Here is a 15,025-nt window from a genome sequence, read left to right as displayed (position 1 = left end):
ATAGGATATAGGGCAAAATTTTGCATTGCTTTTTATTGCTGAAAGTAAACTAAGAAAATAACATACTTCTCCACACATTCCTCCCTATTTCTCAAGGCCATAATTAAGCCATTATTTTTCGATGTTACAATTGGAATGAAAAATGTTTCTAAAGCACTTTAATTCCATCTTGAATCATATAAATATGATAGATTAGGTATTTAGAAAGAACTAAAAATGATATTACAAATATCTTTTCCTTCTTAGTAAAAAAAGGCAAAGTAAAAAATGCTAAAATGATTATTTTTAATTTAGCAATTAGTGTCTACCATTAGCAAAATGCCCGAAATTATACTCATAGAGTGAGCACAGATTCGGGAGTACATATAATCGAGATCAATGACTACATGTATTACAGACAATTGTACATTGAAATACACGTTTATAAAATTATTTCGCAAAAAAAATTGAATTCGCGTTCAAACTTGTCGAAGTTACAAGAATACAATGTACAATGGGTTTACAGAAGTACCTGTCGCGTAGACAACAGGGAAAGCAGGCCAATATCAGAACTCGCCAAAACACACCGTTCGATATGAACGTATGGGGTGATCACGCATATTAATCGTCCGTACTACTAATCAATGCATCTAAATATAGTTTTCATCAAAAATAGATCCGATCACCGTCAATCCCTCTATTTTGGCTTTGCCGAATAAGTAAAAGCGTTGGTTATGACCGGTTATTAAAATTGCATGCTTCAAAACGGGCGTCTATATAGCTTTATACGACACACTACATGGCATCTATCTTCAGGTATGTCAGTACATGAACCAATCGACAAGGTTTTGATGGAGTATTTATAAAAGAAAGAGAGGATTTGCTAATATGTTTTCTGTGGGTTTTTTGTGCTTTAAGTCCCAATAAGAGGAAGACTAATCAACAGATATACTTTGTCTAGAATCTTCATGTAGTTAATGTGAAGTATCAATATACGTGTATAAAGAATGCGTGTCCCTTTATGAAAAGCGAAAGTTCAATATACGGTTGTGTGCTGAATGAATCTCTTTCTGTGTGAGGACTCCATTGTACTATTCTATGAATAATGAATAACATTTGATTTTAAACACAGGAACGCTCATTAAAAGTGCTGCTATATTTAAGTGAAAAAAGGAAATGTTACCGGCGAATGTCCGAAAAACCAATCAGCCCCACCTCCCATCGGCTCATACATTTTAATAACAACAAAAGTTGAGAAGTGAACAAAGACAAAATGTTAACCAGAACCACTGACCCCGATAACTCGAAGTCGTTATTGAACTGACAACAAGTTAGAATTAATAAAGTAAAAACATCCAAAGCTCAATTTCCTCTATATTGAAGCCGATTTGTTGCCGAAATTTACATTCAATGTATGGACAAGCATGGATTTAATACATAGAAGCTTTATACGTTTCCTCTGTATTGATAATTTCTTGCGCTTAAGAAAACTTTCTGACATTAGTTTTGAATGTTTTGTGCGAATCTAGAAGAAATGCAAAAAAGGTCAAAAGTTATTCCCTTGCTTCCCTTATATCAAAGTACAGCACAACAAAGTTGATTACTCGCCGACAATGACCCAATGCCATTTTCAATATTATTAATTATTCATAGACATTAACTAATTTGGTTATGTTAAAAATCCATCTTACTGGAATTTCAATTTATTAAAATTTTATGACTTACAGATGTTTGCAATGTCATGAATATTCCCAAACGTTTAGTTTCGATAACATGAAACCTTAGAAGACCAGCTAACATAATTATAGCACTAGATATGATTTTATCGAACTCATTTTTGATATGGAAGTCACTTTCAATTATACCGATCATGCCCTTCGTATCTGGATTTTAAATTGATTATCATGAATAATTTCAACAAAGTCTCTTGCGAATGTAACAAAGATGGTGATAAACACACAGGGTCGTGTTCAATGTCAAAACTCTAGCATGTCAAACAAAATAAAGATTATATGCAATTTCAGCAATGGTGAAATGAGGATCTCTTGATATGTTATCATCATTGACTCAAGTTTTATTGATATACTAAAGCGCAGTACTAACCTAGTTGAATATTTTTCTTACAAATGTCTCTACAACTCTTGTACAACAGGGTAACGTTTATCTCCGTCAATAAACCAAACGAACTTGTTATAATGCCGTTGTTCCTGGAAATAACACTAACTCTATTAATCCGATGGCGGACTAAGACCCCTTTCCTCTTATCAGAGTTGTCTGGCTTGTTTTTAAAGTAATATAGATTATATAATGCATACATTATTATTTACTATAGACAGGCAATATATCTTAATATCTTAAGGTCAATTTGATGTATCATTCACCTGAAATTGACGTCAATTTCATATGAAGAAAAATTAAGGTTAATTACAGGTCATGGTTTTAACCTAAAATGGCATTTTTGTCCTTTTCAGGTAAATTTCACTGAAGACATTATGTCTGTGTACCTCACATATTGTTAAAAAAACAAAGTCAGGTAGTTATGGTCATATTTCACATAACAGTGAAATACATAGAAATATACATTGAAACCTATGTATATACATAATGTATGGTAGTCAACATCACTGTTTCATTGAAATTGATCCAGTAGTTTTTCAACAAAACACACGTGTAAAGTAATCTGGTTACCATGCAATAATATTGTTAAAGAAACCCGAATTTCCTCTTTATCTAATTAGCAGTAGCTTAGGAGAAGATCTGACGATTTTTTTTCTATGGACCGACAGACAGACGGACAGACTCGCTGATTCCAGTAAATATATATAGTCCCTAACTTGGTATAAATAGTTGCAAAAAGATTCATCAAACTTAAGAATTACCATGTCGAGAAAGAACGCAACGATGGATGTGTTCGTCAAAGACGAATCAATTTGGGATATATTTTTCCTCTTGTTTCTAAACTTCCTCATGATGTATTCGTCAATACTGCTCCACTGTTATGGTTTTTATGCTAAACAACGTACCAAAAATAATTTTCACTTCTTGCTCTCTCTGAGCGATGCTACTATAAATAGGGGCGGCTGGATCACCTGTTAACAGGCTGGGGAGTGTTGCTTTATAGCTTCAGCATAAATTATGCCTTAAGTTATAGTACTATATAGAGAATACAACGAATCTCACTATGATAAGGAGACATACAATGAATATAATTTTAATACATTCCCCAAATAACCTCGGCTGTTGATAGATCGATAGGTAAACTTTTTCTTAGCATCCTAAACAGTCTGGCCATATCAGAATGCGCCGGGTTAAGAAATTGCAGGATAGTCGGGTAGCTGGAGAAAAACTACCGACCTACGGTCAGTTCTAGGCAACTGCCCGACTTGCGACCGAATATGCAACCCAGAGCTGGAGAGCAAGTAGGGCGTAAAAAGTATACCTGCTACACCTTTCGTAAAATGCGACTAAACTAAGGATATTTTCTTTTCTCTTCTACCTAACTGACATTCTTTTTCCTAACGTCTCCATTGACACCACCTCATTTTAGATATCACTTGCCGAGGCACACTAGTAGTCTAAAAAAGTGGTAGTTTCTGCTTTTTAGCGTTCGCCATAAAGGAAGTGGAACGACTGGTTTAGTTGTTGTAAACAATGTAAAAAAATGAATTTAAGAGGTTCCTAGTTAAAACCATAAACATTGCTATCCTAAAACAATAGTTTGTAATCCCCTCCGTAAAAAAGAAATGACCCTAATCTTGATTGTCATTATAAATATTACTAAAAAAAATACGAAAAGGGATATAAGGATTGAAATTCGGATAATCAATTTCAACCAACTGTACTCTGTGGTGCATTAACTTTTAATGGGTGATCCCATTCCCCATTTCTATAGGAAGTTCAATATTTCTAAAGTCAATCAATCTTCCAGATAAGACTTAAAGAACTTACTCTATCGGCCTATATTTGATAGTGTTTCCATGTGATGTGTACAAATGTAGCAAAGATAATTACATACCAGGTCTATTTGTTTTTAATTAGTGGCTTGTTCTAAATAATCACTGTTGCACGATGAGAAGACATCTCACGAAACTTTTATTTCTTCGATTTAGCCGTAAAGCAGCATGTTAATTAAGTCTCAAAGCGACATTCTTTCAATTAGATACATCACGCGTTAGATGAAATTCAACAAAAAATGAAAGAGCACAGACATCTCGCGAAAATCTCGCGAGATTACTCACAAATTGCTCATTTGTTGACGAACAAATTACGTTGCCTATTTTAAGGGTGAGACACCTGGTCTGGTAGGCATAACGACTATGTATCATTAAAACTTCAATAAATCTTACAAATCATCGGCATTACCAGAAATCCTCATTTAATATCCGCAACCCGTAGCGTATATAATGTCACTTAATGACTGCATAATATGAAGTATTAAACCACTTCATGGTATGAAGAATTAGAACTGAAAACCGTAGTCTAATGAAGAGTCTTGCTTTCCACTCATTTGAAGCCATAGCATATAAATGGCATTTCTAATATGTGTCAAATTAGAGTCATCCATTGGTTACACTAATTGTTGGGGCTTTGATGAAATTGGTCCAAGGACTGATGAGTCATACGCCGTAAGAGAAAACCTGTAAATTGTGACATGGTTTCCATTACAACCAACAACATGCACAACAAACACCTATTCAAGGAATGAATTGTCCTGACAGTGTTTGTGGACTACAAACACACAAAAAAAACCCAAAAATCCAAAAATGGTATTAAAAAAAATATGGTCCCAGCTTGTATGTATTGTGTATAAGGACATATTAGAAAGGGGATAACCTAAAATAATGCATACCCAGGGAAAAGAAACAAATTCTGACACAAACAAGAATACGCCAAGACTTTCAGACTAGATAACTGTAGTTGATGGCATATATAGTTTACAAATGAATCTACAGTCTGTAAGTAAAGTTTTTTTTACTGTTTTAATGCACATGTTTCCATTGCTATTAACTTTCATAGTTTTACTGTGTCTGCGTTTAAAATATTCTCGCGGCGATTAAATTCGACGCAAACTAGGCAGATAGACGACTCAATATAAACAAATGAAGTCTAAAATAGAAGACTTAGTGTAGATAAACTGCCATGTATTGAAAGCGACATAGGATAACAGAAACTGTTGTACATTTTCACTTCAGATCTTAAATATATTAAACCGCATATAACATTCTCTGTGGACTCTTAAACGTGTTATTCTTACAATGTTCCCTTTCTTGATGGCTACAATTCTATCTTGTGACAAAGCCCGATGACAAAACAGCAGTAAAACCAATGCAAATATACAGGCGGTTTCGTTATAATGATTCATTAACTGAATGTTGTAATGTAACGTTAATATTTACTGTGAAGGTCGATATAAATACAAGTTTAGTGAGTTGCACGAACGATATCAAGAGCGAAAAAATATGCCCGGCAATGTATATACCAGCTCTAAAATCGTCAAAGGTATAAATTTAAGCGTCATATGATGGTTTGCTTTAAGTTATACCACTAAATATCTGTATGGTAACAAATAACTCAAACCCGGAACAATATCGTCCTCGTTATAAAGTGAGTGGGTATTTTATATGCACATACATAAGCTCACCGACAAAGCTGTTCAGCAGCAGCTGAAACGTGGATGTATGCACATTTCGTGGTCGATATACCAGTAATACTCTTATCTCATCGACAGCCATGACATTTCACACCCAATCTCGCTCCCTCGCGACTTCCGATAACAGACATGTGCTGCGTCTGGGGTCGAGTTCTACCACTCCACATCTATAGGAAATTGATGAATGGACTCGGCACTTGTTTAGACGCTCGCTTCCACGTGTCCAGTACTGACATTGTTATACCACGTGTCTATGTTCATTGTCTTGAAGGTCTATCAGAAATGTCTAGTTATCTATTTGTCTATTTCATCGGTAAGAAAAATATAGACACTCACCGAAAAAAACAAACAATTCGTGTTCTGACAATAAAGGTAGCTAATTACCACAGATTTTATTTGTTTGTTTCATAGATTAACGTCCTATGAACAGCCAGGGTCATGTAAGGCTGGCCTCCCATGTATGTGGTGTGGAGCGTGGAATGCCGTGGAAAACCGTTATTAAATGGCATAAGATGTTTATATCAAGCTCAAGCTCTTATTAGATTGGTATGACAGTTGATATTGATAATTCTTATGTTGGCGATTGAATATGATGATAATGATAATGCTGATGATTGATGATGGTGATGATGATGATGATGATGATGGTGATGATGATGATGATGATGATGATGGTGATGATGATGATGATGATGATGATGATGATGATGATGACGATGACGACGACGATTATGATTATGATGATGATGATGATGCTAATGCAGATGATTGATGATGATTTTGTTCATGACTGCTAATGATTGATGATGATGGCAACCAATGTGATGGTGATAAGTTTGAAAACCGAGGTCTAAACGTGATTCTGCTGCGGTCGACGATGTGTTTTAATATATGCTACGGATATTCCAGTATTGTCTGTGATAAACAAATGCTCGGTCAATATCACTGAACAGCGTTCTGTCATCAGCAATTGATCCCTGTACATCAATTTAGATAATGGCACAAAAATGCAATATTGAGAGCCCCGAAGCGGTAAAAAAGCAGATGATACTGTCATCAATTACCAACAAGTACCAAGCCGTAGAAGACAAATTGACACGATAAAAGAGATAAACTTTGATAATTTTGAAGTATGATATGATTAAACGATTTATCTGACGAGATAAAATGTTATTGGATATTTTTTTGCAATATAACCAATAGCGCAGAAGGCAATATATCGCGCAAATTGCAGTGTTTCTGATAATTCGTACGTTTTTAATATAACGTAGAGTGAGCGATAATTCCACGAAAGACTCATGTTTATATCTCTTTTGAAATACTTTGGTTTTATATTGCTTGCATTCTTTATAAAGACTAAGGTCATATGATGGATTTTTTTCCTGCAGTTCTTCTATTTACAATATAGTGCTACAGCACTGAAGCAAACTGTAAAAAATCTGGTGATATTTCTTAAAGAGCGTATCAATAAAAAAAGCCAATAATATAGATACAGTTTCGTCGTTGGTTTGCAAAAAAAAATCTTTAAATTGGGTTTCATCGAAGTTTGATAACAGAATTTCATATGTTTTCGTTTGCGGTGTTCATTTTTGTGAATGTATTGGTTGGAACTTTATGTCTTAAATGGTTGATTGGGTGTTTCATGATGTAATAAAGCCTCAATTCAATTAAAAAATAACCATTGTCCAGTGGAAATATCGTTAGAACATCTACTATTCAAAATTCCAAATATTTCCAACTGAGGGAAAACTTTATCTCTTGATTAACAAACGAGATATTCAAAATAAATTGATGAATAAACAAACATTTTAAGGCATTTCGAGTACATAATTTCCGTCAAAGAAATGACGGAACGTAAACAGAAATGGTTTCCCGTGAAATAGAGCACTTGATACATGTGACAGAATATCAATACTGGAAGCTGCCGAAGTTGTTTTGAATTCCAGAATAGTTTCCGATAGGCTACGACATTCCACTTGAATATTTTTTCAATAGGTGAAAATTGTCTAAATATAATATTGAATGTTTAAAATTATTAAATAAATTAAATAAAAACAATGAAGTGAATATTAGATGCTATCTCTAAAGTTTTTGCGGTTCCTGTCGTAAATGGGAACATATATTCAAAGATCGGATGTAACGTTCGTCGCTTTAAATGATAAGAGGGGACTTATCCGGACCGAAATTCCGGAATAATCATAAAATCGCCGACGGATTTAATGAAAACACAAAATTTAGAGAAAATCATTAAATACGATATCACAAAATCGTATGAACTGGCATAGAATGTTGGTTTTTTTTTTTTTTTTTTTTTTTTTTTTTTTTTGCGGCATGATTTTCAAAAAATATTCAAATATGCCCCATCTTAGCCCTGGATGAAAAGGGAGTAGGGTTATGGGATACAAACTTCAAGCTTACAAAATTATTAAGATTTGAGCGAGGACCCCATGTTTTTATATGATATTTGAAAAATATATTACCTTGGGCATATCATATACAAATATTGACATGGATTTTCGTTTCCTTTTTTGCCAATTCATCGATTTTTAGGGGCAAAAATATAGCAAAACATGATAATTACGTATAGAAACGGTCCTCGGAAATAACGAAAATTAACGAAAAAAGTATGGAGCTAATTTAATGAGGGAACCATGGCACCAGAAGATAATATAGCAGTATCAAACTAAATCAAGCTATCATTCGTAATAAATGTTTCTCTGCTTTGGTAAAGTGGTACATTGTTGTTGAAGTAAGTTGCTTACGAACAAGACATGTCCAAAGCATACCGACAACTTGTAAACCAGCCATCCAAATCCCTGTATGCTAAGCAATTAGACAGGATACTAAAGCTACCAATTTAGACCCTTTAAAGAGACGGGACATAACCCAGTGTCTAGTGTTTCTGATTTGAATGAACGCTTAGCTCGAAGGCTTTTACTTACATGCAACGGGACCAATCAGTACTAAAGTTTTAAGCCGTCTAAATGAAAGAGATGGATACAAAGCATCGATCAGATTGGTTAAAGTAAATGTGTTTTTATGTCAGCGAAATTGTCACATCGCTGTGCATTCTCATCTGACCTCATAATTGATTTCTACCCGACAAATATGCCCCCGGTTATAACTTTACTGTTTCACGCTGGGGAATATACTAGAAAACAGATTAAATGATCAAACATTTTTTTTATCAAAATGAAAGTATTTTGATCATGTTAACATCATAGAATGATAATATAATCTTCCGCAATATGTTAGGTGTTTACTGATGGCGAAGAGTAAGCTGGAGAAAGGGCTATTGAATTTCCATTGTACGAAAACATGGAAAAGGGCTTGTTTGGGTGCTTATAAATATCTTATGTCTACTAATAAAAGTGTTGAGGACCCCTCTTCACAATTGCTGTTGAGACGATTCCCTGCTAGATGTTGACCTTTATCTTATGCCTTTACCGCTTTATTAAATATGGTTAATCTTCTAAATGTTCCTTGCCGCCTAGCCCCAAATAGTATAACAGGTGACTGTACCGAAATGTAATTAATCCAGTTTGTCTGGGTCATGACATTTCCTTGACATGTTCGATAGTGCGCATGTCCTTATGATTGTTTAGTTAGTGTAGTATCGCATACAAGTAAGACACTCTTGTAGAAGAACTGCATTATAAAGGGTGTAGTAAATAATTTCTAAATTGGCGTGTAGTTTTCAAATTGCAAAACTGAAACCCTAGAAAATCGTCAAATAAAAAATTTTTATATTAAGGATAACATACAACAAAAAGGGAATACTTATAGATTTACAAATGTAGTACATACAATTCCTCTGGACTTTCCTTGTATAATTTACATTTGTATGTAATGTCTTCATAGCTGTGTATTTTTCCAAATTATTTGGCACCCTCTTCAAAATTATTTTCCATTTCTATTATGAAGGTTCGCGATGTTGACAGTTCGCTGATTACCAAGAAAATGTTAAAAATTAACAGAAAGGCAACATCAACGCAACACATGTGAAAGATGAATCTGCCTTCAATGACAGTTCAGACACTAGTGACGTCTATCTACGTGATGTTCCTTTACGCATATAACACTAATATCACCAGTACATGTATTGATCGCAATAGCATTTAGCTTTATACATCAAACAAACAAACAAGTTACAAATAAATACAAAACAAGCACCAGGTATTGTAAGAAAAACTGAATATTCAATATCAGGGCTAATAGAAGGTTTAATTGGTTGTCATAAAGTTTTGATGATAAAGTTAAATGATATTTTTTCACACAGAAATCTGTTTAATTTACCAACGTAGATAAGTATTTCAACTCACCTTTGACAAAATTAGCATTGATTTACATGAATTGTTCACACCTGTTGTTTGAATCAATCAACAAACTCGTATGACTTATATTACACGTATCTGTAGTTTTAATTTAACCTCCGTATAATTTTCATTAATCATCAGCGGTGTATTATTGATTGGTTTTGTGTAGACCTTTACATTTACTGATTGATGAAGATAATTGGAATCTTCCAGTTGTTTAATTAGTTGACGGACAATATTTCCATACCATCTACTTATCTTTTAATTTTCTACTTATCTCTTTTGTGTATACCTATAATTTTTATTGATATTTAATGATAAACAACTTTATGTACATGTAACATAAACTGAAATTCAGAAAAAACAAGTTTACGTAACTGTATTTTTCATTAATATTCAGAGACAAACAAGTTTAATCCCTGTGATTGTCAATAATATTAAGAGATAAACAACTTTGCGTACCTGTAATTTCATTGATATTCAGAGACAAACAACTCTAATTCAAGTTATTGTCAATAATATTCAGAGGAGGTAAACAACTTTTCGTACCTGTCATTTCATTGATATTCAAAGACAAACAACTCTACGTACCTGTAATTTCATTGATATTCGAGATAAACAACTCTACGTACCTGTAATTACACTGATATTCAAAGATAAACAACTCTACGCACTTGTAATTTCATTGATATTCGGGATAAACAACTCTACGTACCTGTAATTTTAACTGATATTCAAAGATAAACAACACTACGTACCTGTAATTGAAACTGATATTCAAAGATAAAAAACTCTACGCACTTGTAATTTCATTGATATTCGAGATAAACAACTCTACGTACCTGTAATTTTAACTGATATTCGAGATAAACAACTCTACGTACCTGTAATTTTAACTGATATTCAAAGATAACCAACTCTAAGTACCTGTAATTTGATTGATATTCGAGATAAACAACTCTAGATAGCTGTAATTTTAACTGATATTCAAAGATAAACAACACTACGTACCTGTAATTTTATCTGACATTCGAGATAAACAACTTTATGTACCTGTAATTTCATCTGATATTCGAGATAAGCAACTCTACGTAGCTGTAATTTTAACTGATATTCGAGATAAACAACTCTACATACCTGTAATTTTAACTGATATTCAAAGATAAACAACACTATGTACCTGTAATTGAAACTGATATTCAAAGATAAACAACTCTACGCACTTGTAATTTCATTGATATTCGAGATAAACAACTCTACGTACCTGTAATTTTAACTGATATTCGAGATAAACAACTCTACGTACCTGTAATTTTAACTGATATTCAAAGATAACCAACTCTAAGTACCTGTAATTTGATTGATATTCGAGATAAACAACTCTAGATAGCTGTAATTTTAACTGATATTCAAAGATAAACAACACTACGTACCTGTAATTTTATCTGACATTCGAGATAAACAACTTTACGTACCTGTAATTTCATCTGATATTCGAGATAAGCAACTCTACGTAGCTGTAATTTTAACTGATATTCGAGATAAACAACTCTACGTACCTGTAATTTTTTCTGATATTCGAGATAAACAACTCTATGTACTGTACCTGTAATTTTAACTGATATTCAAAGATAAACAACTCTACGTACCTGTAATTTCATGGATATTCTCGATAAACAACGCTACCTACCTGTAATTTCATTGATATTCGAGATAAACAACTCTACGTACCTGTTATTGAAACTGATATTCAAAGATAAACAACTCTACGCACCTGTAATTTCATTGATATTCGAGATCAACAACTCTACGTACCTTTAATATCTTTGATATTCTAGATAAACAACTCTTCGTACCTGTAATTCCATTGATATTCGAGATAAACAACTCTACGTACATGTAATTCCATTGATATTCGAGATAAACAACTCTACGTACCTGTAATTTCATTGATATTCGAGATAAACAACTCTACGTACCTGTTATTGAAACTGATATTCAAAGATAAACAACTCTACGCACCTGTAATGTCTTTGATATTCGAGATAAACAACTCTACCTACCTGGAATTTAACTGATATTCAAAGATAAACAACTCTACGCACCTGTAATTTCATTGATATTCGAGATAAACAAATCTAAGTACCTGTAATTTCAACTGATCTTCAGAGATAAACAGTTTTACGTACCTGTAAATTTCATTGATATTCGAGATAAACAAGTTTACGTACCTGTAATTTTCATTGATGGCCAATGACCGTCTTCTGTGTTCGGATATAATCCGTAAGTTCTCAAGAAGCATTGCCTGGGTTTTATCAGGGTGTTTCATACTGAATGACCACTGGTCAGATTACCACAAAAAACATCCAGGCGATTAGGAGCCGACAGTAAATCCCAAAAGTGAAAGACCACGTTGATTGTATCCTCGGACCAGCAGTGTACATCGGTTAGTGTAGATCATACACTATGAAACAATATCAAAAATGATCTTTTAACTATTAAACCGTTTTCAAGTATATATCTTCTTGGATTAGAAATCGTTTTTGATGAAGCCACTCCCTGATGCAATATATGATGCGTTGTTGCAGTGTCTTAGGCATCTTAAAGGTTAATGGTAAAATCTCAACGATCATCAACCACCAGCATTACACGAATAGGAATAGTCGCCTAATGAACACGAAATTACGTCCACACATATTCCGGTCAACCGGTATCACCTTACAAGTTGGATGCTTGGCCATTCAATACACACCGCGCTAATGGGCAAACAATATGTATAACTGGCATATATCCTCAAATGAACAGGCACTGGTCAATCAGAAACGCCCATCCCAATCAGTCGAGTGACTGCTCAGCAAGCCCCCTGCGCCTCTAGCTGCTGTTGACAGTGACGATATAACGATGCTCTAGTGATTATCTAGCTGCAAATGGCTAACGCGCTATTCAATCAACAGCTGTATTAAAATGTATTTTCATTACATTATTAAGCTAAAAATCATAGCTTAATAAACGCCTGGAAGAAACACGATGAAAAGCCGTTGAACCGTTTGATTATAACACTTAATCACAATACTGAATCATTTTGCCGTTTTAATCAATTCCACATGTTGCTGTAAGCGAACCTTATGTGTCTTGGCAATTTGAACGCGGCCAATATATTAACACTAGTAGTCCCACTCGCAAGGGATATTCCATGTGTTTACGTTGTAAGCCCAGAATACGTAAAGTCTCATCGCAGGTGCTATTGGTAAGCTGAGGTCCACCTGGAGAAGCCTACCTGTAATCAGCATATTGATCGGAAATTACACACGACATATGTTATATCATACCTTGACTATAATTTACCTAATATTGTTTTTTACGGAAGAGTTAATATTATTCTAGCCAGGAAATCAAGACAGTCATCACAAGTCTTGTCGTCTGGCCGGCCTATTTACTTCTGCACCGTCAACAAATATCTGTCAAAGTCGTCTTCCAATTTGTATGGGATAACAGCTCAAGATGAGATTCGCGAGCTTCGGATCAACTCACGTGCCCTCACGTGACCGATTAACATCTGCAAATCACAGGACAATTGGAAGATGTCGTCTGCCCCATTTACCGAGCACCTGCAGAGATAAAATAAACCACGTTATTGATCGGCGGGGAACTCAGACAACTTATGGAGTGTCTTTTTCACTGTGTACTTTAATTTGAAAAAGAAGAGGAAGTGATGTTTTATGCAACACAGCAATAAGCGGACAGCACAACAGAGGCAGGACCGGCTGTAATACCGTCAGAGACAAACCTCAACAGATATAAAAGATATGGAAGACTTTAACTGAGTATGTGTTGATAGAGATTGTGCTGTAGTATCAATATCTAAAATAAAGAAGGGAAATACTTCTGAAGGAATGGACTCGCGAAACACCGTTGAAGAGTATCCAAACCACGTTCGCAGTTATACACGCTTAATAGTTCATAGGTATCAAGTAAGTATTTATATACAACTGGAGAAGATTTTTAAAAATGCAATCAATGGGAATAATAAAAGTTAATAAAGAGTAGTAATGAAAGTACAGAACAACAATGCCTTTCGGCATGTAATAAACGTAAAAAACTTAAGTAACAATAGCTATAGCAGAGACAAATACTGTGGAATTATTTACCATAATTGTAGCTGTTGAAAACGGATGAAACATCAATTAAAATCGGAAACTCCATACACATATATGGCAATAGGAACTACAGCGACATAAATATTGTTTTTGACAATTATGGTAAAAACTACTAGAATAGTAACACGTTACTACAGACAAATGTTTACAAAAACCTCACAGTAAAGAGAACAATGAACAACATCAGTAATTAGAGTAAAAATTAAAACGAGAGAAATACAGTAAAAACGGAAGTAGTAACAACAGTAAATAAAGACGAAATATAAACGGAAGTGCGGATACCAACAGTAGTTATAAATATATGCAAGCAAACATTATGTAAACAAGGTACTTGTACAAGAATAAGAACTGAATCGTCCAACCCCAGATAAGATCGCATTGGAGGAAACGGTTATCAAACAATTACAGAACTGATAGCATGTTTACGAGTAGTAATTCCACGCATGTAGATGCGTATTTTATATAAAACTGACAGTATACCTATAGTAACACTACTATTATCGCTTCGATGCGTTATTTATGTTAATTGTTAGATGCTACAGCAGAAGTTTTGGACAACAGTGATCCGATTATATTGATTATTTAATTGCGATTATAAAACACTGCTTTTATTGCAGTAATAAACAGACACAAACATTTATTTGCACATTATTTGATAACATGCCTATGAGTGGTCTGCTCTGATCAACGCGGGAGTCAGATGAACTTCATCGCAAAACGTGTCCACTTTCATGGAGAAGCCTAGTTTTTTTTCTGTTTTGCCATTACTATATTCCTGACTCTTTGATGGCATCATTTGACAGATTGCAAATGCTCCTATCACGCAATAGGAGTGTAATTAAATCCATCTAGGTTCTCCATAAATGTGCATCTGCTTAGTTTAATAGGTCGAATTCAGATCAATTCGACGGCTGTTGAAAGAA

The 15,025-nt window shown here is 34.2% G+C and overlaps 1 protein-coding gene across 1 annotated transcript in view; it reads right to left on the bottom strand.

Annotated features, from left to right (window-relative positions):
• Positions 1–15,025, bottom strand: part of LOC138325683 (potassium voltage-gated channel subfamily B member 1-like) — a 187,103-nt gene that overhangs the window by 148,792 nt on the left and 23,286 nt on the right. The window contains exon 3 of the mRNA XM_069271503.1: positions 12,177–13,553. Coding sequence (XP_069127604.1) covers positions 12,177–12,274 — 98 coding nt within the window. The 5' untranslated portion in view covers positions 12,275–13,553. The remainder of the gene's footprint in view (positions 1–12,176; positions 13,554–15,025) is intronic.

This window comes from Argopecten irradians, chromosome 6, assembly GCF_041381155.1.
Source record: "Argopecten irradians isolate NY chromosome 6, Ai_NY, whole genome shotgun sequence".
In the NCBI taxonomy this organism is placed as follows: Eukaryota; Metazoa; Mollusca; class Bivalvia; order Pectinida; family Pectinidae; genus Argopecten; species Argopecten irradians.
The sequence above is the reverse complement of the archived record's forward strand: the minus strand, read 5'-3'. Positions and strand labels throughout refer to the sequence as shown.